The 20,718-nt window shown below is 36.5% G+C and overlaps 1 protein-coding gene across 2 annotated transcripts in view; it reads right to left on the reverse strand.

The window, feature by feature from the left end:
- Positions 1-8,350: 8,350 nt before the first annotated feature.
- Positions 8,351-20,718, reverse strand: part of LOC149217708 (uncharacterized) — a 369,289-nt gene continuing 356,921 nt past the window's right edge. For both annotated transcript variants that reach the window (XM_089393059.1, XM_089393058.1), the window contains exons 23-25: positions 9,073-9,450; positions 8,892-8,964; positions 8,351-8,722 (exon numbers count right to left, since the gene is read on the reverse strand). In XM_089393059.1, the coding sequence (XP_089249185.1) occupies positions 8,624-8,722; positions 8,892-8,964; positions 9,073-9,450 (550 nt within the window). In that variant the 3' untranslated portion in view covers positions 8,351-8,623. The remainder of the gene's footprint in view (positions 8,723-8,891; positions 8,965-9,072; positions 9,451-20,718) is intronic.

Raw genomic sequence — 20,718 nt, forward strand, 5'->3', positions numbered from 1 at the left:
TGTGGCTTTATATTATTATTGTTAGGTCGGCTGGATTATATTGTGACTCCTTAGACTCCTATATATAGAAATGAGGTTTTGCCATTTGAATCATCCAAGAATTGTTCATTTATGTAATGTAAACGAGGTTTCCCCCTCGAAGAGGCTGAATTCTAAGGCGTTGATTTATCTTTTCTATCTTTTCTTGAGCTGGTTTCATAACATAGCACCATTCAGCTAGAGGCAACCATTTGACCCATTGTGTCTGTTTATCATATACAAAGCAATGAAGATATCCTTCCAAACATTTGTTTACCATCTCAGTTTGCCCATCAGATTAAGGATGATAAGATGAGGTATGAGCTAATTGAGTACCGAGACAAGAAAATAATTCTGTCCAAAAATTTCCTGTGAAAATGGGATCTCTATCACTTACAATAATCTTTGGGTTTCCATGTAATTTTTGAATTGTTTCCATAAATGTAGTAGAAACTGTAATGGCTTTAAAATGGATGTGAGAATGCACAAAAGTGTGCATACTTGGTAAGTTTTTCAACTACCACCATGATGACACTCTTTCCCTCAGACTTGGGTAAACCTGTGATAAAATCCAACTTGGTGAAGTAAATTGATCCATGCAATTCATCTAGTAATTCATCAATGACATGAATGAGAAACTTATCTTTAATAGTGAGCTTGTTGAGCTCCCTATAATCCGGACACATGCACCATGATCCATCCTTCTTGTGCACCAATACTACTGGAGCAGAGAAAGAACTTTGACTAGGTTGAATTATACCAACCTCTAGTATTTCTGCAACCATACGTTCAATTTCACTCTTTTGGGCATAGGGATATCTGTATGGCCTGATGTTTGGAGGAACACTTCTTGGAATCAGATGAATAGCATGATCATGATCACGAATAGGTGGGAGACCTTTGGGAGTCTCAAATACCTTGGAATGATTGTCCAAGACTTTTTGAAGATTTGGAGAAATAGATGATTTCAATGTGGAAACATCTAGTGAAAATAATTATGCAATTACACTTATTTGTTATTTTTTTAGAAGCTTTGTCATACCATTAGAGCTTATTAACTTTACTGGTTTCCCTGCAATACCCCTTAATTCAACTTCCTTTCCTTCTGCAAAATATTTAATGAACAGTTCTTGAAAATTAAAAGTTATTGTACCCAAGGATTGTAGCCATTGGACTCCTAGTACAACATCAACACCTCCCATTGGAATGGAAAGCATTGGGCTAGTCAATACATATTCTCCCATGGATAGCTTGATATTATGGCACTTTCCAGAGCAATTTGTCGTTCCTCCATTTGCAACCATCACTTGACACTCTGGTGCTGGATAAAGGAAGCAATTCAATTCTTTTGCTACCTTACAATGAATAAAAATGTGGGTACTTCCTGAATCAATCAACACTATTACCTTTTTCTTCTTGATTTGTCCTTCTATCTTGATGGTTTGAGGAGTGGTAATTCCAGCCAATGCATTACAAGATATGGTCAGATTCATTTATTCTTTATCTAGGCTTTGTTCCTAGAGTATATCCTCTTCTTTTGACCTTTCTTGCTCGTTTTCTTCTTCCTCTTCACAATCTATGTAGAATAATTTCTTCTCAGCACAATTATGACCTTTAGTGTATCTGCTATCACAATTGTAACAAATCCCTTTTGCTCTTTTTTTTCCAATTGTTGTGGTGTCAACCTTATAGGTTGTGGAAGATTAGGGGCAACAACACTTCCATCTTTATAATTGTGGGTGGTATGCTTCCTGGTTGCCATAATTTTGCTTTCCATTTTTCTTGCTAACCTGAATACCTTCTCTAATGAATCAGGTTCCCAAAGGCGAACATCATGTTGGATATTATCCTTTAAAGTCCCTATGAACACATCAATATTATGCTCCTCTGGATTATTTTTTACCCTTATGTTCAATTTTTGGAACTCCTCAATGTGCTCCATTATTGAACCCTTTTGTTTGAGACTTATCAATTGGCTAAAAAAAGTGTTGCTTTTTGTATCCTCATAATGTGCTGTCAATTCTTCCATAAAAATTGCCCAAGTGATAATTTGTTTACGAGAGCAAAGCCATTGATACCATACAAACTGATTTGGTTCCAAATATAAAGTTGCAATACGTACATTTTGTGCGTTTTGCACATTATTGAGATTGAAAAATTGTTCCATTTGTAATATCCATGTTGCGGGATCCTTGCCATCAAACTTTCCCATATCGATTTTCAGAATATGGTGGGTCTTCGATCCAACATTAGAGTCTATGAAATCATGATTAACATTTTTTTTGTTTGCATCATGAGTTTCTTTTACTACCCTTTCACCATTAGTAAGTATTTATTGTAGAAAATTTGTCAAATCTGTCTTCAAATCTATATTCAAATCATCAATCTTAGCTTCCACGCCCTTTATCTTAGATTCCACGCCATTTATCTTAGCTTCTGTTAGCTTTTCTAAGAGTGAAATTTGTTGCACTTGGTCTTGTAATTTTGATATATCATGTAGCATTTCTTCCTCTTCCTCATGAGTCATGCTAGAGCTTTCAGGTTGCTTACTAGGTGTTTGCATTTTCTTTTCTCAGGGCATCAGTTACCGATAATAATGCTCTACTATGCCCTTTGAATTCCTTCAAAATAATTTTTCAAACCAAGCTTAAACAAAAATTTAAAAAAATCTACACACCTTTTTTCACTTTGTAGGAGCTCAATATTGCCTCTGATGTCTCTCTGTAATTTCGGATCATCCAGTTCTGAAATTGCGACTTGCAGTAGCACTCTATGTCCTCTTTCCAATGCCACCAGTCTGATCCCAATTGGATTCTCCAAGGAATAGTTATGCCAAATCTCCCACAGTGACCTGATTATAGACTAGTTCAGTAGAGCGAACTTGTATGACGTGCCACCTGTCCCTGTTTCGACCTTTGGATCTGAAAAATATATACAAGAAACTACAATCCATCCTCTTTATGCACCTTCTTACGAAATTTCAATCTGATGCTCAGAGAGAAAGTTATGACGATTTTCCCCAAGTCACCTGTTTGGAATGTAATCCAGCAGTCTGCAAAAAGACCAACTTCCTCAGATCATATTTTCGCAAATATAGCGTGAAAAGCTCTGAAATTCGGATCCAAGGTTCAGTGCGATTTCGTCTCAAATGGGTTTTTTTTTCGCTTCTGAAACGTCGCAAAAACAAAAGTTATAGAGAAAATTCCACGATGACCTATTTGTAGCGGCGAAACCCTAGAATCCAAAGCTCTGATACCAAATGTTATGAAACTAGCTCACAAAAAGATAGAAAAGATAGATCAACGCCTTAGAATTCAGCTTCTTCGAGGGGGCAACCTCCTTTACATTACACAAATGAATGATTCAAATGAAAAAACCTCCTTTCTATATATAGGAGTCTAAGGAGTCACAATATAACCTAGCCGACCTAACAATAATAATATAAAGGCACAAATAACAATAGAGGGATTCTATGGGGAAAAGTAATAACAATATGGGGACAATAGGGGCACAACAATATTAATAAGGAATACAACTACAATAGTAATGGGGTAATCACTAGTATTATAGGGCCCTAACAACTTCTTCCATAGAAACAATTTATTCACTAGCCACTTGCACTAATACAAAGCCCCTAACTGGTTCCACAATGTATTCAATGCAGCTTCTCCTAAAACATTCAATAATATTGAATCTAAAAGACACAATTGTATTGTGTTCTTTTCTCTCTAATCCAACTTGGTCCAATCTTTTGTCGACATCCCTATCGGTGCAGTCCCTAAATCTACAACAATCCCGTGATATTTCTCCACCAAAAGATCTTCCATTTTGAGATTTAATACCTCAAAACTTTACCTATTGAATATCTCAATCGCTATTTGTAAATTGCTTGCCATTTTCTTTCACTACAAGTATCAATACCGTACATCTCCCATTATAACAAGGTTCCACTGGCCCAAGCCAAATCCCTTCGATACCAAATGTTGGTTCTAACCCTATATAGTTAATTGTTGCAAACATATTCTTAATAAAAAATAAAAGAGATACAGTCACATACATACATAATTAACACAGAGTTTACCTTGAAAATCCAAATTGAGAAAACTAGAAAGATTTTTCAATATATTCTATCTTTACAATGTTTATATATATATATATATATATATATAAACCCTCAATCCATTTAATCCTAGATGTGAATACAATTGTAGTTCCTTAACTGGAATTACAAAACCATGTGATAAATCATCATGCACCAAAAATTGCTAAAACCAAAAAAATTATGATGAAACCCACCAAAACAGACACAAGAAATCACCAAGGCTTTTTTCGATGGCTATGGCTTTCTATAAAACCCCCTACATAGATGAACTTGGAAATCCAAATCAATAAAACTAGAAAGATTTTTCAATATAAAAGATCTTTACAATGTTACAATACAATATGTATATCCTACAATATACATCAACCCTCAATTAATCTTAGATGACAATACAATAGTAGCTTGACGAGGGCTTCACCCTGTCTACCTCTGACACATAACGTGTGTTCGTGGCATACTAAACAATACCCTTAATTTGACTGCAAATTGGAAAATACCTCTAAAAATCACATTATTTAACCCCCTACCAATATGAACCCAGTATACCTTTCCAATTTTAAAAACCCTCACTTTCACTATATATTGTAGGTATCCATTTTTTCATTAACATTTTTTATACCCTTTATATTTTTCATTAACTTTAAGCTCCATTTTTATACCTTCCAATATAAAAACCCTTTACCCCCTATTATATGCTCAAAATAGTCATTTTCTCCTCAATATATACCCCCGAACATGAATGCATGTGCTATGGTATTGCTCCCCCCGTGAAACCCCTGTGAGTAGTTCCTTAATTGGAATTACAAAACCATGTGTTGAACCATCATGCATCAACAATCACTAAAAGCAAAAAATGTGTGATGAAAATGTAAAAAATGGACATAAGAAATTGCCCAAAAGAAAACTTGAGGGTCACAAATTTCTATAATCGTCCCCCTTCCCCATCCCCACCACCCACCCCAATTACACCCAACATAATGAATCATGTGTGGGGCTAATCGTGCAGATAATATAACACATCAAATAGTTCCTGTTTCCCAAGACTTGTATTACCTTTTCATACATTGGACATATTAGCTATACTCATATTCAAGGAAAACAATTGTTCTGGTTCTAATTAATTACAATATTGGCTCTTTAGAAATATTCTCATAATTATTTCCACCTACCATTCGAGAATCCTCACTTGTCAATACCAACAAGAGCGAACAATCATTTGTTATTTCCATTGTGTTTATCATTTCCTATATAAGTAATAAAGCAAAAGATGAATATTCATAACTGGATTTTTTTTTAATTTGATATTAAAACAAAACAATCTTTGCAATTTACCCTCAATATTCAATGTAAACTAGGAAGCTTTATCCAAAAAAACAGTGACATTAAAAGGTCCATATTTTTCAAAAGGTCAACAAAATAGCATCCACTAAACTTCAATGTAGGGTATATTTCTAAATTGACTTCCAACTTGATAGAAAACATTTTGAAGTTATATATTAATTAGTAAATTTTCTTATGAATTAGTTAAGATGTTGCAATTGTTTCCAAAGGCTATAGTTTCAGCGATCCTCCTGTTTAGCCACATTGGCCACTTTTAAATGTGTATGATTAAAAGGTATACCAAGGATATGAAGAAATTTTTATCCACCATCATTTCAACACTATTGGGTTTCACAAATTCATTTTTGACACAATTATTTGAAAATGAACCAAACTAATCCAATATACGTAAATCCATGGTACCTCCATCAAGTTTTCAAAGTACTTATAATCCAAAAATCAAGTATTGAATAACAATCAAATAATTTATGGGTAGGTATCAATTTTTCCTCTCCTTATTCAATAGATCATAAATGCAATATAAAATAAACAATGTTTGTATCCTTAACAATCTCTATATAGATTCTTGCTTATACATTGTAATCCACTACAAATAAATCTACAAGCAAGAAGAGATAATTGTTTTCATAATTTATAGAGCCAAAACTAATTACTTTCAAGTTGTTTTCCTTTTATCACAAGAATGGATATTTATTTCATTGTTGTAACACAAAAGGTGAGACCTTCCTTTTTCCATTTTGTTTCCCTATTTCATATATTAATTTTGATCCATTTCCCACCCATAGAATTACCAAAAATTAATGTTAAAAAATGGAAGGAGCATGTGCAAAGGAACACAAGAATGAAGACCTTGGAAATGGTATGTGATATAATATTGGCACCTATTATCAATGTTCTCACTTCACACAAACATATAATATGTAATTAGAAGAGACCATAAAGCAAAGAATCAAACTTCACATGAACTCTTCAATTTTCATGTTAATTAGTTGATCTAGGAGGATTACCACAACTGATCCAAATTGATGGTCTCAAATGATGATGAAAATGTCACCATATCGAAGAGCTTTCCAATGTAATTTGAATGAGTTCACGCAAACACTGTATGCAAAAGTTATGGTCTTGGGAAGTTGAAGGTAAAACATAGGCAGCAATGACATGTAGCATTCGCACATTGACGAGTGGCATGAAGACTAACACGACATGACAAGCTCACATGTGCCATGGCAACGCATTGACATATGTACCAATGAACATATAACACATGGACAAATTGAAAGATTCTTAAATAACACTCCATGTGTTAAGGTTGAAATTTTCAAGGGATTTAAAAATTTAATATTTATTATCCAAATCATATCTTTAATGCTTGCAAGCACCCACGTATTATATGTTTAACCATATTTTTTATAGTATTAAAATACCATATTTTGTATAGATGTAAAAAGGTAAGAGGATATATTATGGGATTTCACCCATGATCTTCACAAAACCCTAACAACTTACCACTAGACAATAGAACATTACATTACTATATATTGAAGCAAATATATTTTGAATGACATCATCGCATTTTCTTATGAAGAGTAAACATAAAGCGTTTTTATTTATGGGAAGGTGCCAAAGAGAGTGTTCAAACAATGCTATAGTCTTTATAAAATAGTTAAAGACATTTTAATTGCATGCTGGAAATGCTTTTGATGTAAAAAGCATTTTCATGTTTTGTTTTGTTTTTTTGTTTTTTGTTTTGTTTGTTTGTTTGTTTGTTTTTTTGCATCTTTTTAATTAATTTTATGCCTATTTGAAGCAGACCAACCCAAGAGTGAATTCCATTAACAACTTGTCATTTATTCGGCAATTCAATCTTTTAAATGTTCTTTAAACTTTATTAAGTCCATTTAATTAATGAAGTTACAAAAGTAAGTTGAAATTTAACTTTGGATCATTAATAGATTTTTAGATTGTTTATGATGAGATCTACAGTTTATTTTAATACATAATTATTGAGTTTAAATTCTTCCTTATTAACATTCAATTCAATTATTTTAATGGACAATATACCAGATGCATTATTAATAACCTCAAAACCCTTATTGACTATAACAACTAGCCTTATTAACCAAAATATTATTAGAGTTTCTTTGAGAAACACACCTAAGCTACGACTTCATTACAAAATACAAACTTCCTTCAGCGTAAGTGCTGAATTTGAAGATGATAACTATTCCATCAAAATCACATCGGAGTTTGCTTTCAATGGGATGGAATACAGCCATAATTGCACTAACTATTCCATCAAAATCACATAGGAATTTGCTTTCAATGGGATGGAATACAACCATAATTGCACGCTCGTGGACTAAGTAACACTACATCAAGGATGCCACTCAACCAAGGTCCCATTGACACGATTGATGCACAAGCGTGTTTTAATGGCTAGTTTTGAATAATTTGATTTTCCATTTCTCTCATCAAATTACAAATCTTTATTTCATGAAACGTTTCATGTTAATCTACTTTTCGTGGTGTAAAAATACCCGACCCTCCTGCTAAGAAACTCCTCACAAAGAAAAACCAAAGAAGTAACAATAATCTAAATATATTTTTCTGATCACCAATATGGGCAAAATATTGACGAAATATGCAAGGAAAGTAACTTTAATTTTTATTCCTTCAAGTATTGTTATTATATACACGTGCTTCCACTTACCCTTATTGGTTAGCTTTTGAAATAATACCCAGTAATGCCAGCCACTTAATTTTAGCCATTTCTCTCATCAGATCAAAATTCATCTCATTAAATGTCTCACATATTTCATTTTCTAGATGAGAGACTGCATTCACAAAGTAAAAGAACTTATAATATTGATAACCTTTTGCTGTTGCAAAGTTTTTCACGTGAAAATTAATAGAGGAAAACTGAATTCCTTCATACTGAGTTCTCCAAGTGAGCAATAAAAAAATAGCCCAATTTCAAGGCTTGAAGATACAAATTGTCTAACTTGTTAATCGCAATGAAGAATATGATGACTGCTACGAAATTATATGGTCAAACAATGAAAACGATTGGAGCACCAATCGATTCAAAACTAATCACTTTACAAGTTGAAGTAGGTGAGTATTTTCAAATCCAACTTTATCAGTTGCTTTTGAAATCTAACTTCATTGCTTGCTTGCTAACATTCTAACAAGTGACATTCTCCCTTGAGTGCCTACTGCTTTCTGTACATTTGAATTTTTCCGCAAAGACCTCTCAGTAACCTGCAGATAATAGAAAACAAGGGAAATAATGCACCGATTATAATTAGATTTCTACACTCAAAGACAGTTCAACAATCTTTAAATTTACAGTCAATGCCATGTCCGGCATGCACCCAGCAAAAGAAGGTCCATCAAATTAATGAAACCAGAATAGCACACGCGTATATACCTTTGGAATCTCATCTTCAACTGTTGCATCATTATATCCTTTCAAAAGCACCGATGATGCTGGCAGCAATTTTCTGTTTGCATATGACAGAAAAGCACAAATGACTGTCAAGGGACTGAGAAAACGTTCTCAACGAAGAATGACAGAGCTAAGAAAAGGTAATATGAAGACAGTAATCTACCTTCGAGGTGTTTTAGGTGGTGAAGGAATATTTTCTTTGTTCCTCTCCAAGTAGCATAAGGCTTTTCCTTCAGACTTATTTTCAAGATCCGGTGGCAATATTTTAGAAGGAAAAGCAGGCTGATATGGATTTCCAGAATCACTCAGCGAGGTTTGTAGCTCTGATGGTTCGTCCTGACTTAGACCTGAATGAGTAGCATTCTTCAAGACATCTTCCAGTTGTAAACCTTGTCGAGCATGGGAAGCTGCTTTGGTGATAGATCGGGCCTTAACTATAGACCAGAAAATCTCTTGCCTTAACTTTGGATCAACATCTTCAGCAAGAGACACCCAATGCTTATCATTACTTATCTTGTTACAAATTAATGAAAAGCAATACCTGCGAGGTTATCAACAATCAAAGAAGAAATATCAGCTAGCCTCCAAATATATCATTTAAGTACAGTTTTAATAGATTCATCCAGCTTCAAATTTACCATCCAATAATTATCAATCTGGCATGGACATCAAAGCTGGACATTGTCTAAATGTGCCACAAATTACCCTCTTTTAACTGTTCACAATAACTGGATGAGGAATTGCCATTTTTTGGTTTGAAATCTGGCAATAATAATTTTGGATTGATGGAATTGCAGATATCAGATGATAACATTGCACTATCTTGTTGCAGTAGAGGTATTCAAGGTGCTGATTCCATTTCTGCATTAAAATAGATATTATCCTTCTCCAAGATTGCAATATTGGCAAAGATTTTTTCTCCAGGTATCAGTGATGGCAAACCAGGAAAGGCTGAAAACATAGAATGTTTAGACACCTTCAATGCCAGACTAAAGCTTCTCATCACATTTTTATGTATTATTCAAAATGCACTTTTTTCAGCCACCTTTGCCCAAATCCAGCAAAGCGATTCAACCACAGTCTGCAGGAAGCACTGCTGAGCATGCTCCCAGATCGATTCACATATGTAGAATACCCCCAGGGCAGTCATATATTAAAAGATCACGTTTTCTTAGTAGGGTACCAATCGCTTGGAAACATGCCTTAATTTTAGCTGGAAAAGATACATTTTGATTAAAATTTAGCCTACCATACTTCAAATTGATTAGATCAAAAAGTCAAAACGAGACAGTCAGACATCAGAAAAGGGATGCTGCCAAAGGTCAATACTAATGGAAGTCAACATATTTGGAGAGCATATTTGGGACTTAAATTCAGACCATAACTCAATTTATATAAAGTTATCATGGTTAGAAGAAGGGAGGCATAGGAGGAAAACCCAATGCTCTTGGCAATCACTATCAAGGGGCAAAATTCTTCTAACACAAGAAAATTGTACTATCTTCAAGACAATGCTAAAGAAATTAATTCAAAAGGACAAAACTGGTTTCCAAAGCTTCAACAGTCATGAGTTAACAAATATAATTCAAAGTGCACTCGAGAAGTGCAAAAGAGCAAAAAATAGGAAATCAGAATCAAATTGTTTTCCTATAAATGTTTGGTTCAATGAGAAATGCAAAATGGCAAGGAGAACCTTGAAAAAGACAGGCAAGGAGAAGATGAATGTAAAGTTATATAAGCAGATACTAAAAAGGAAAAAAGACGAGTTTACGCAAACAAGGGGAGAAGAGTTAATATCAGTGTGGAAAAAGTCTGCAAAAAATCCCGATTTAATCCTAAAAATGCGATTTTTTAAACTAAACGATTTAATCCCCCGACTTTTTGCCGACTTTTTCAGAAAGGAAAAAATCCCGATTTAATCGTTGTACTCCCGATTTAATCGGGAGTCAACCCAAAAAGTCTGCCTCCCTCCCAGGCTGCGGATAAAGAGGCCGCAAAGGCGAAAATGATATAATTTTCTCTTGTTTAATCTTAAGGCAGAGAGTGGAATCTTTCAAACATAGCCCTAGAAATTTGGTGATAATGTTGTGTTGTGCAATTTGTTTTGTTGAATCTTAATTTCGAGCATTATAGTTGGTTGGTGTTACTGAGAAAATTAATTGCTTGGTTGCTATATTCTGTTGAATGTTGAAACATATACGACTATTATTGGTTTGCTCTTGTTGGATGTTATGTCTGCAAAACAATAGGGATCTATATGAGATGTGCAAAAAAATATAGAGAAGAGACATTAGCCAAAGGCTAAGCTGTCAGAAGGCTGCTATAAGAAACTGAGAAGACTATGAAAAAGAAGTGCATACCTACCTCGACGAGCATGATTGTGAGACATAAGAGAAAGAGGACAAGGAGTATCTAGACTAGTAAGCAAGGCAATGTAAATAGCTGATGAACATTCCCAAGAATCAACACTGTTATGATCATATTTTTTGTAGATAATGTTGAAAAACATTGGTGATAAAATGCACTTGGAATGCAAACTGCAAGAGTGTAACATCCTTTTAGTGATCGAATTCACATGTAAAGAATGACATTGTAGTAAAACATTGAAAACACTTCTAAACTATGACTTCGACTCTAGATGTTAAAAAAAAAAAAAATTGAATAATTTTGTGTTTTTTTAATTTTGCCGACTTTTTGCCGACTTTTTAAAAAAACTCCCGACTTTAACGAGTTTTTCAACTTTTGGACCCTTGCCGAATTAATCCCGACTTCGACTTTTTCCACATTGGTTAATATATCTAGGCAAGAATAACCCAAAGCTTTTCTAGCAGGAACATAAACCAAAGAAGAAGCAAATTAAAAATAATATTATAGTCAATCAATGGTTTGAATATGCAAGACAACTCTATGAGAAAGAATCAAAGGTTGAGCCTCACCCCAAGATCGACACAACTACAAAGCTCTTCACATTACAGGAGGTGGAGATTGGAATTTAAGAAGTTGAAAACAAGAAAGGCAAAGGACTTGGTTGAACTTCAAGCAGAGTATCTAAAATGGGGAATGGACACTCTTGCACCGCACATCATGGAAATATTCAACAACATCATTCAGCAAGGACTCCCAAGAGACTGGACAACTAGCCTAGCAATACCCATTTTTAAAAGTGGGGGCATTAATAATCTTTCCAATTATAGAACCATTATGATCAATCCTTTGTTTGCAAAGCATTTCAGTAGCATGCTAGAAAATAGAATCAGTAAGTGGGCAGAAGTTAAAGAAAAGAGAGCAAAAGGACAAGTTGGTTTTAGGCCGAAGCATTCCACAGTGGATCATGGTATCACGTTGAAACACATTATCGAAAAGGTTTGGGGGACAAAGAAAAAGCATTTTGCTGCTTTGTGGACATCAAAAAGCCATTTAACAAAGTCCCTAGAGATAAGTTGTGGTTTAGAATGGAAGAGCTTGAAATTCCTTTGCATTATAGAGTTGTTGTCCATAGACTTTATGAAGAGGTGAAAGTGAAAATTAGAACCTCAGCGGGTATTTCAGAAATCTTTAGAAGTGACATTGTAGTCAAGCAAGGTTGCCCTCTATCCCCTACTCTTTTTGGTTTATATATTGTTAAAATTGGCAACTAGGGCCAAACTCCATGTGGATCACCTTATTTATGGCTTCTGATATTTTTCCTAGATTCCTCTCATTGAGAGGTGTAGGATTGATGTAAAGTGTCAGGCCAGGGTAACTCCAGAATGGGCAGAAGAAATTGATTGCATATTTCATTAGACAGATATTGTTTATATACATAAAATGGACGGATCAGTTCATCTTCTTGATGACTGTTCACGTTCCAGGTTACCCAACCGTTGAAGATTAGGTGTGAACATTCCCCCCCTTAATCTGAAGGGATGTTGGTGAGTCCAAGCATCGTTCTGAATCTTTCAAGCTTTTCTCTTCCAAGCGCTTTGATGAAGATGTCTGCAATTTGCTCATTTGTGGAACAATGACGGAGATGGATTGTTTTGGCCTCAACATGATGTCGGATCAGATGATATTTAGTATTGATGTGCTTAGTACGATCATGGAACTTTGGGTTCTTGGCCAACTTTATTGCAGAGGTGTTATAAATCATGAGTGGAGTTGATTGTACTTGTTTTACCTGCAAATCTTCAAGAATTTTCCTGAGCCACACAATTTCTTTCGTTGCTTCAGCTGCTGCCACGTATTCTGCTTCTGTTGTGGAATCTGCTGGAACTGATTGTTTGCGTGATCTCCAGGAGACAGCTCCTGATCCAAGACTCATAGCATATCCTGAAGTAAATACCCCAGTTTCTTTGTCTCCATCGAAGTCTGAATCAGAGTATCCAATCAAGCTGAAGTCGTCCACCTGTGTATACTTGATTCCAAGGTCTTCAGTTCCCTTCAAGTACCTTAGAACTCTTTTTGCAGCAGACCAGTGTCCCTCACAAGGCTTTTGCATAAACCTGGAGAGGATTCCAACAGCAAATGAAATGTCTGGTCTGGTAGCAGTGAGGTAGATGAGACTTCCTACAAGCTGTCTATACTTTGTTGCATCCTCAAATTCCTTTCCTTCAATAGATGTGAGCTTCAAGTTTTGTTCCATTGGAGTAGAAAGAGTATTGCACTCTGTCATGCCAAATCTGTTTAACAAATCTCCAATGTATTTCTTTTGAGAAAGAAATATGGATTTTGGATGTTGGGTTACTTCAATGCCAAGATAGTAATGAACATAGCCCAAATCAGTCATTTCAAAACTTTTTCCTAATTCTTTCTTTATGGATGCAATATAGCTTTCATTGTTCCCTGTCATTAAAAGACCATCTACATATACCACAAGATATACAACTGTTTTGCCAACTTTCTTGACAAATAAAGTTGCATCATCAAGATCAAAATGTTTGAAGTTGAGTTTCAGAAGATGCTCAGTTAGTTTTTCATACCAGGCTCGTGGTGCTTGTTTGAGGCCATACAACGACTTCACAAGTTTGCATACTTTGTGTTCATGTCCTTTCACAGCAAATCCTTCAGGTTGGGACATAAAAACATTCTCTTTTAGATCTCCATTCAAGAATGCAGTTTTTACATCCATTTGATGGACTTTCCAACCGTTCTGAGCAGCTAGTGCAAAGAGTGTCTGGATGGTGGCCCATTTTGCTGTGGGGGAAAAAGTTTCCTCATAATCGACCCCTTCCTTCTGTGCAAAACCTTTTGCCACAAGCCTAGCTTTTTGCTTGTCAAGTGAGCCATCAGCTTTGTACTTGTTCTTGTAGACCCACTTGCAGCCAATTGGTTTGGTTCCAAATGGAGGATCAACCAGCTTCCAAGTGCCATTCTTTATGAGGGCATCATACTCCTTCTGCATCGCTTCTTTCCATTCATCATGAGAAGCAGCTTCTTTGAAGGAAGTTGGTTCAAAATCTGTAGACAAGTTCAATTCACAATCATAAGTAACATCCATATCAACAGGTGAATTAGAGTTATCTACATCACCTCCATCTTGTCGGTTTGTATTTCCGGTTCCTGTTTTTCCAATTTCATCAGGATGAACACTTTCAAGTGTCTTTGTCAGCCACTTTGGGGGACCTTTCTGAGATGGTCCAGGCTGCTCTGTTGATTGAGTTGGGACTGAATCAAGATTGAGTCTCCCAATTCTATCAATTACATCACTTAAAGCATCATCCGTTGTTGGAGTTTCATGCAGGGGAGATTGTTCTTCAGAAGAAGATTCCACATGTTGTTCTAGTATAGGAATCCCCCCTTCAAGATGTGGAATCTGATTATCAAATTCTTGAAATGATTTCGTTTTTGCGAATCTATCCAAGCGATCAAGTTGCTGCTCAACAACACTGTCAGATTTGGATGATTCAAGAAAAATGACATCTCTAGATACAACAAACTTTTTATTTACTTCATCATAGAGACTGTATGCTTTAGAGGTGTTTGAATACCCCAGGAAGATACACTTACGACTTCTAGCACCAAGTTTGTTTCTATGTACCTTTGGTATTAAAGCATAACAGGTGGAACCAAAAATCCTGAGATGTTTTACCGAAGGAACATGTCCATACCATAATTCATAAGGAGTCTTGTTTCTTATAGCACTAGATGGACATCTATTCTTTATATATGCAGCACATAGAACAGCATCAGCCCAAAACATTATCTTTACATTTTTGAAGAAAAGCCTGGATCGTACCATATTCAAAATTGTTCTATTCATTCTTTCTGCTACACCATTTTGTTGGGGATTATAAGGTACAGTTGTTTGATGTTTGATCCCATGTTGGCGAAGATAGTTTTCAAATTCATTTGATGTATATTATTTTCCATTATCAGTGCGAATAGACCCAATATGAGATTGTGCATCATTTTCAATCCACTTATGAAAATTCTTGAATGTTTGAAAAACATCAAATTTGTTCTTCAATAAATAAACCCAACACATTCTGGTGTAATCATCAATAAATGTCATGATATATTTATTTCCATTTGCAGAAGGAACAGGCATTGGACCACATAAATCTGAATGAATGAGTTCAAGCTTCCTATGTGCTCTTGAATGTGAATCATGAAAAGACTGTTTGCTATGCTTTCCTAGAATGCAAGCATCACATTGCTTATGTTTTCTAGGAATTGTAGGCAAACCAACAACACCATTTTTCTTCAACAAGCGGAGACTATCATAGTTTAAATGTCCAAATCTAGCATGCCATAATAAACTTTACGGAAGTGTACCTTCTTCATGATGAGAAATATATGAGAAATGTTGTGCATGAGCAGAGGTTCCTTGCAGTTTAAGAAGTCTTTCTTCTTCTATACCCCTCATGACAAGTGAGTGATCAGATGCCTTTCTTACCTCAAGCTTTCCATCAAACATATGAATGGAGTGACCTTGCTGGCGGATGTGGACCAGGGACAACAAGTTTCTCTTGAGTTGTGGGAGATATAGAACATGATCCAGAAGAAAGTCTGGAAGACCAGGCAGTTTAACCCTGATTGTGCCAAGCCTTGATGGCTTGATTTTTGACTGATCTGCAAAGTATACTGCTCCATCAACATTGTCAGTGAAATCTTCAAAAAAATCTTTCCTATGAGTCATATGACAGGTTGCTCCTGAATCAAGCAACCAATCATTTTTCGAAGAAGCAAGTGAAGCATTAAACAAATCTTCATTTACTCCAATGTTACATTGTGCCTCAATATAGTGAGCGGATTCAGGTGCTTTAACCTTGTCTGTGTCATCAGTTTTACCTTTCTGCTGGTTTCTTCTCTGCTCAATTTTGTCCCATGGTAGCTTGCATGTAGAAGCATCATGTGATCCATTTCGTTTGCAGCGAATGCAATGCAGATCTGCGTTTTCTGCTTGAGAATGTCTGCCCCCCTGCCTCTGAAGTATCTTCCTCTTCCTCTTCGTCCACCTCTTCCTCTTGTAGAATCTTGAGCAGGATGCTTTTCTTTATGAGCAAGGCAAACAGTCTCTTCAGAAGATTCAGGGACTATCTTCTTTCCAAAGGCTTTCTCTCTTTCAGCAAACTTTTTCACAAGAGAGTCAAAGGTTATATCTTTAAGATTTCCATTTGCTTGTAATGACTCAAGATAATTGGAGTAGGTAGGATAGAGTGCTTTGAGAAAGGCAATAAGAGAGATATCCAGCTCAACCTTAGTGGATTTAATATCATGCATTATAGACTTTATTTCAGATGCAAGAGCAAGAGGATCATTATTTTTCAGTTCAAGAGTGAAGAGTTTAATCATGAGCTGAACAACTTCAAGTGCAGAATGTGTATCATAGAGTTCTTTCAGCTTTTGTAAAGCTTCAAAGGCAGTGGAATAGGATGATATATGACGACTTACTTCTTCATTTACAGATGCTGCGATCAATGCATAGGCTTTGTTGTTCTTGTTTTCCCAAATGACAAGTTCTTTATCTGATGTAGGCTGCACAGGGTCTTTGTCTTCTTCTCCGACACACACTCCTTTCCACAACTCATTGTAGATGAGGGTGTGTTTTACCATCCGAGACCATTCAGAATAGTTCTCCTTGCCAGTGAGAACTATTCCTACCATAGAGATGATTGAATGCATTCTGTAAAAAATTACTTCTGCTAAAAAAAACTTTACGTTACAGCCTTCAAATCCCTCTAATATTTGCTAAAAGCATCAGCATTTCATTGTACATATCACTGCAATACTACTATGTTTGAAAAAATGCGCAAGGGATCACTTCAATATATCATGCAATACTACAAAACATTCTGGAAACACCGCAATATTTTGAACGCTTTGAATCATATAAACTGCGTATATCATGAATTCAACAAACTGCTCAACGCTATACAGAAACCGCCATACTGAAGTTAAAAAATCAACTGCATAATACTAAAGCCCTTGCAGTCTTCGTAATACCCAGCGCCTCTGATACAAAGACAGAGATAATACTGAACAGAGCAGAGATAATACTGTGACGCTCTCTCAAATGATTAAGGCCGAAGACTGTGATCCAGCATGGCTGTTAGATGCCGCCATTATTTCAGCCCTTGCATACTCCAATAATCCTCATCAAGAACTCCACTCGCTGCACCAAGCATTTGAGTTGCCAGAAACGGCAAAATATCATTTTTTTGAAAATGAAGAGCTGCGAAATGAGGGCCTCGAGAGCTGCAATCAGGATCTCCTGGTCGCCAAAAGCTTGTCCCACAGTCACATGATAGTCGCCTGCAGAGGCACCAAGGGGTTTATGGATGTGCTAACAAATCTGGACATCATACAGAGGCCCCGTAACTCAGGAGTGGGAGCTGCTCATGGGGGCTTTCTTGGTCGGTGGCAGGCCGAACCACTCAGGTGGTATCCAATGCTCTTGACATGAAACTCAGGGATGACTTGGAACGCTTGAAGAAGATCAGGAACCACCGCGGTCTTCGTCACTACTGGGGCCTTCGGGTGCGTGGACAGCACACAAAGACCACTGGTCGCAAGGAAAGAGGGTTTTCTTTGAAGAGACACAAGCTCGGACGATTTGGATGGAGTCGGGGTTTTAAATCGGCAGATGGAGGGAGCGCAGGAGAATGTCGACGAAGAAGTTATGCGTGGACAACACACAAAGACAGCTCTCAAATCTCGGGGTAGATTACTGCAATATAGTAACGAATACACAGAAAAAATGGGGACTCTGCTCATGTAATGCAAATTTTTGACGATGAAACCCGAGCCAGGCAGTCGGCACGTAATTCATCATACATGCTTGATGAGGCTTATGCTACTGGAGTGGCTGTTCTTTCAAAGTATGCAGAACAAAGAGATCGTTTGAAGCAAGCACAGCGGAAAGCTCTAGACATTCTCAATACTGTTGGTTTGTCTAATTCTGTACTGAAGATAATCGAAAGACGACATCGGTTAGATAAATGGATATCTTACATTGGCATGTTCCTTACAGTTGTAATCATCGTAATTGTTTGATAGACAATTCGCAGAGTGGGCGAATGTCTTCCAGGAGGTCTGCAGATAATTCACAAAGCGGACGTGCTTCTTTCCGTAAGGCTTCAGAAGAAACCGTCGGCATTCAGGTTGGCATGGAAAGGGCGCGTCAGAGTAATGAGCAAGACAAGCAACAGACAATGAAAACTGGCGTGGAAAAGGCAGAGCAGCGCTCAGGAGAGAGCAGCGCTCAGGACAGAGGAGCGCTCAGGACAGAGGCAGGAGTTACAACTATTTTTAGAACCTGGGACCTGTGCTCTGATACCATGTCAGGCCAGGGTAACTCCAGAATGGGCAGAAGAAATTGATTGCATATTTCATTAGACAGATATTGTTTATATACATAAAATGGACGGATCAGTTCATCTTCTTGATGACTGTTCACGTTCCAGGTTACCCAACCGTTGAAGATTAGGTGTGAACATAAAGATCATCCAATTCCGATAAGTATTTATGGAGATATGAATTTATTTTGATTATGGACAAATTGTCAAGGTCGGCCAGCGAACTTATGTAGGCTTAGAAGCCCAACAGTGATGTTTAGTCAACCTCAATGTTTGCATATAAATACAAGGAGCATTCTCCTCATTTGGACAATTCAATTCACTCATCTTCTCTCTCTCTCCTACACATAAAAGGAGTCTCTCTCTCTCACACGTGTGGCAGAAAGGAAGATGTCCTAGGGCAAGGAAGACGCAGAAAGAAGGACGCTAGAGCAGCAGGTCATCTCTTTGACCAACGTTGACCAAGCGTTGACCTTCCTGAAGTGCGGATTGGGTGTGGTTGCCTCTCCTAAGCAGACCACAATTTTTGGCATGAAAATCGAGGTGATCTGACCTCTGGTTTGACTGGTGTGGACTACCCTAGTTGAGGGCTATAAGTTGACTTTATAAATCTGCAAATTGACTGAACTTTTGGGGTTGTTCAAGGGTTGTTTCTTCAGGCTATTCAACGACAAGTTGATCGAAAATTGACCAAGTATTTTAGAGGCCAATTTCAACTAGTTTGACCAAGTTTGACTTTGTTGATCTAGGGTTTGCTGCTGCTAATATAAAATTACAAAATTTAGATTTTACACTATTTCTCTCTGCTGAACTATTGAAGATAAAAGAAGATTTGATCAAATGGTTTCCCCGCATTGGGGTTTGTCCCTAGCTAGCTGCCACATCTTGTGTCTCTTGTCTTGGCTTGTTTTCTGTTGATCATTTAATGTTCTATCTGCGCTTTACTTAATGTATATGTGATTGCTAGTCTGTGGCTAATAAGAAGAAAAATAAGTAAACTGCTCTAAGCATAGAACATACCATAATTTAACATATATTGATAAATTGGAAGAGTGGCTCAATCTGCAAGGTGGAGATGGTGTTCGGTTGGGGAAGTTTGTGATAAAACTTCTTTTATATGTTGATGATCTTGTTTTGATTTTTAAATCGGCCCATGGATTGCAGATGTACTTATATGCCCTTGAGCATTTTTGTAGAGCAGTGGGTATGCAAGTCAATATTAGCAAGACCAAAATAATGATTTTCTGTAATAAAAGGAAGCAGACCCAGTGTATGTTCTTCTTTGAAGGAAACATTCTTGAAGAAGTAAATGAGTTCAAGTACCTTGGGATTGATTTCAACAACAAACTTAATTGGGAGGACTGCAGAAAGAAGAGAATTTTAGGAGGGTGGAAAGCATTAGATGCTCTTCAAAACATATGTAGAGAGGCAGAGTTATAGGTTGGAAAACAATTAAAGTGCTTTTTGGACTCCTAGTTTCTCTAGTGATGCTATATGGGTGTGAATTGTGGGTTGGCAACACCCCCGTCTCAAAATGGAAACATATTGAGAAAATCCAAAAATGCTTGATCATGAGCAAGTTAAAATAATAAGTTCGGTACCTTATGGGATAATGTTGAGTGAAACAAGAGCAACTCCCATTGAAGCAATTGCTATGGTGCGGCTCATAAGATATCTAACAAGAATTGAGCAAATGGGAGTAGGTAGATGGCCTAATGTTATCTTCATTGAAGGCATGAGTGAAAGAAAGAAAGCATGGATGAGACAAAACTACGCATGGATGCAAAAATGGAATATCTACCTCAATGCCTGCAACACAAATAGCAAGGAGCTAAAGAATTTTGTTATGGAGAAGTTTCATAAACAGGAATGGGGAAAAGAGTTGGGTAGAAAGAAGAAGTACTACATTGAGGAATTCAACCCTATGTGTAATCTCCAACAAAAAGAGTATATTGGAGCTAACATTTGGTCGAGGGCAAAGGTTCTTAATTTTGAAGAAAGTGTAACTAGGTTCGGTCTTCATAATGACATGA

The sequence above is a fragment of the Pinus tabuliformis genome, chromosome 1_1 (assembly GCF_031772625.1).
Source record: "Pinus tabuliformis cultivar Carrire ecotype Pingquan chromosome 1_1, CPIR1, whole genome shotgun sequence".
Taxonomy (NCBI): Eukaryota; Viridiplantae; Streptophyta; class Pinopsida; order Pinales; family Pinaceae; genus Pinus; species Pinus tabuliformis.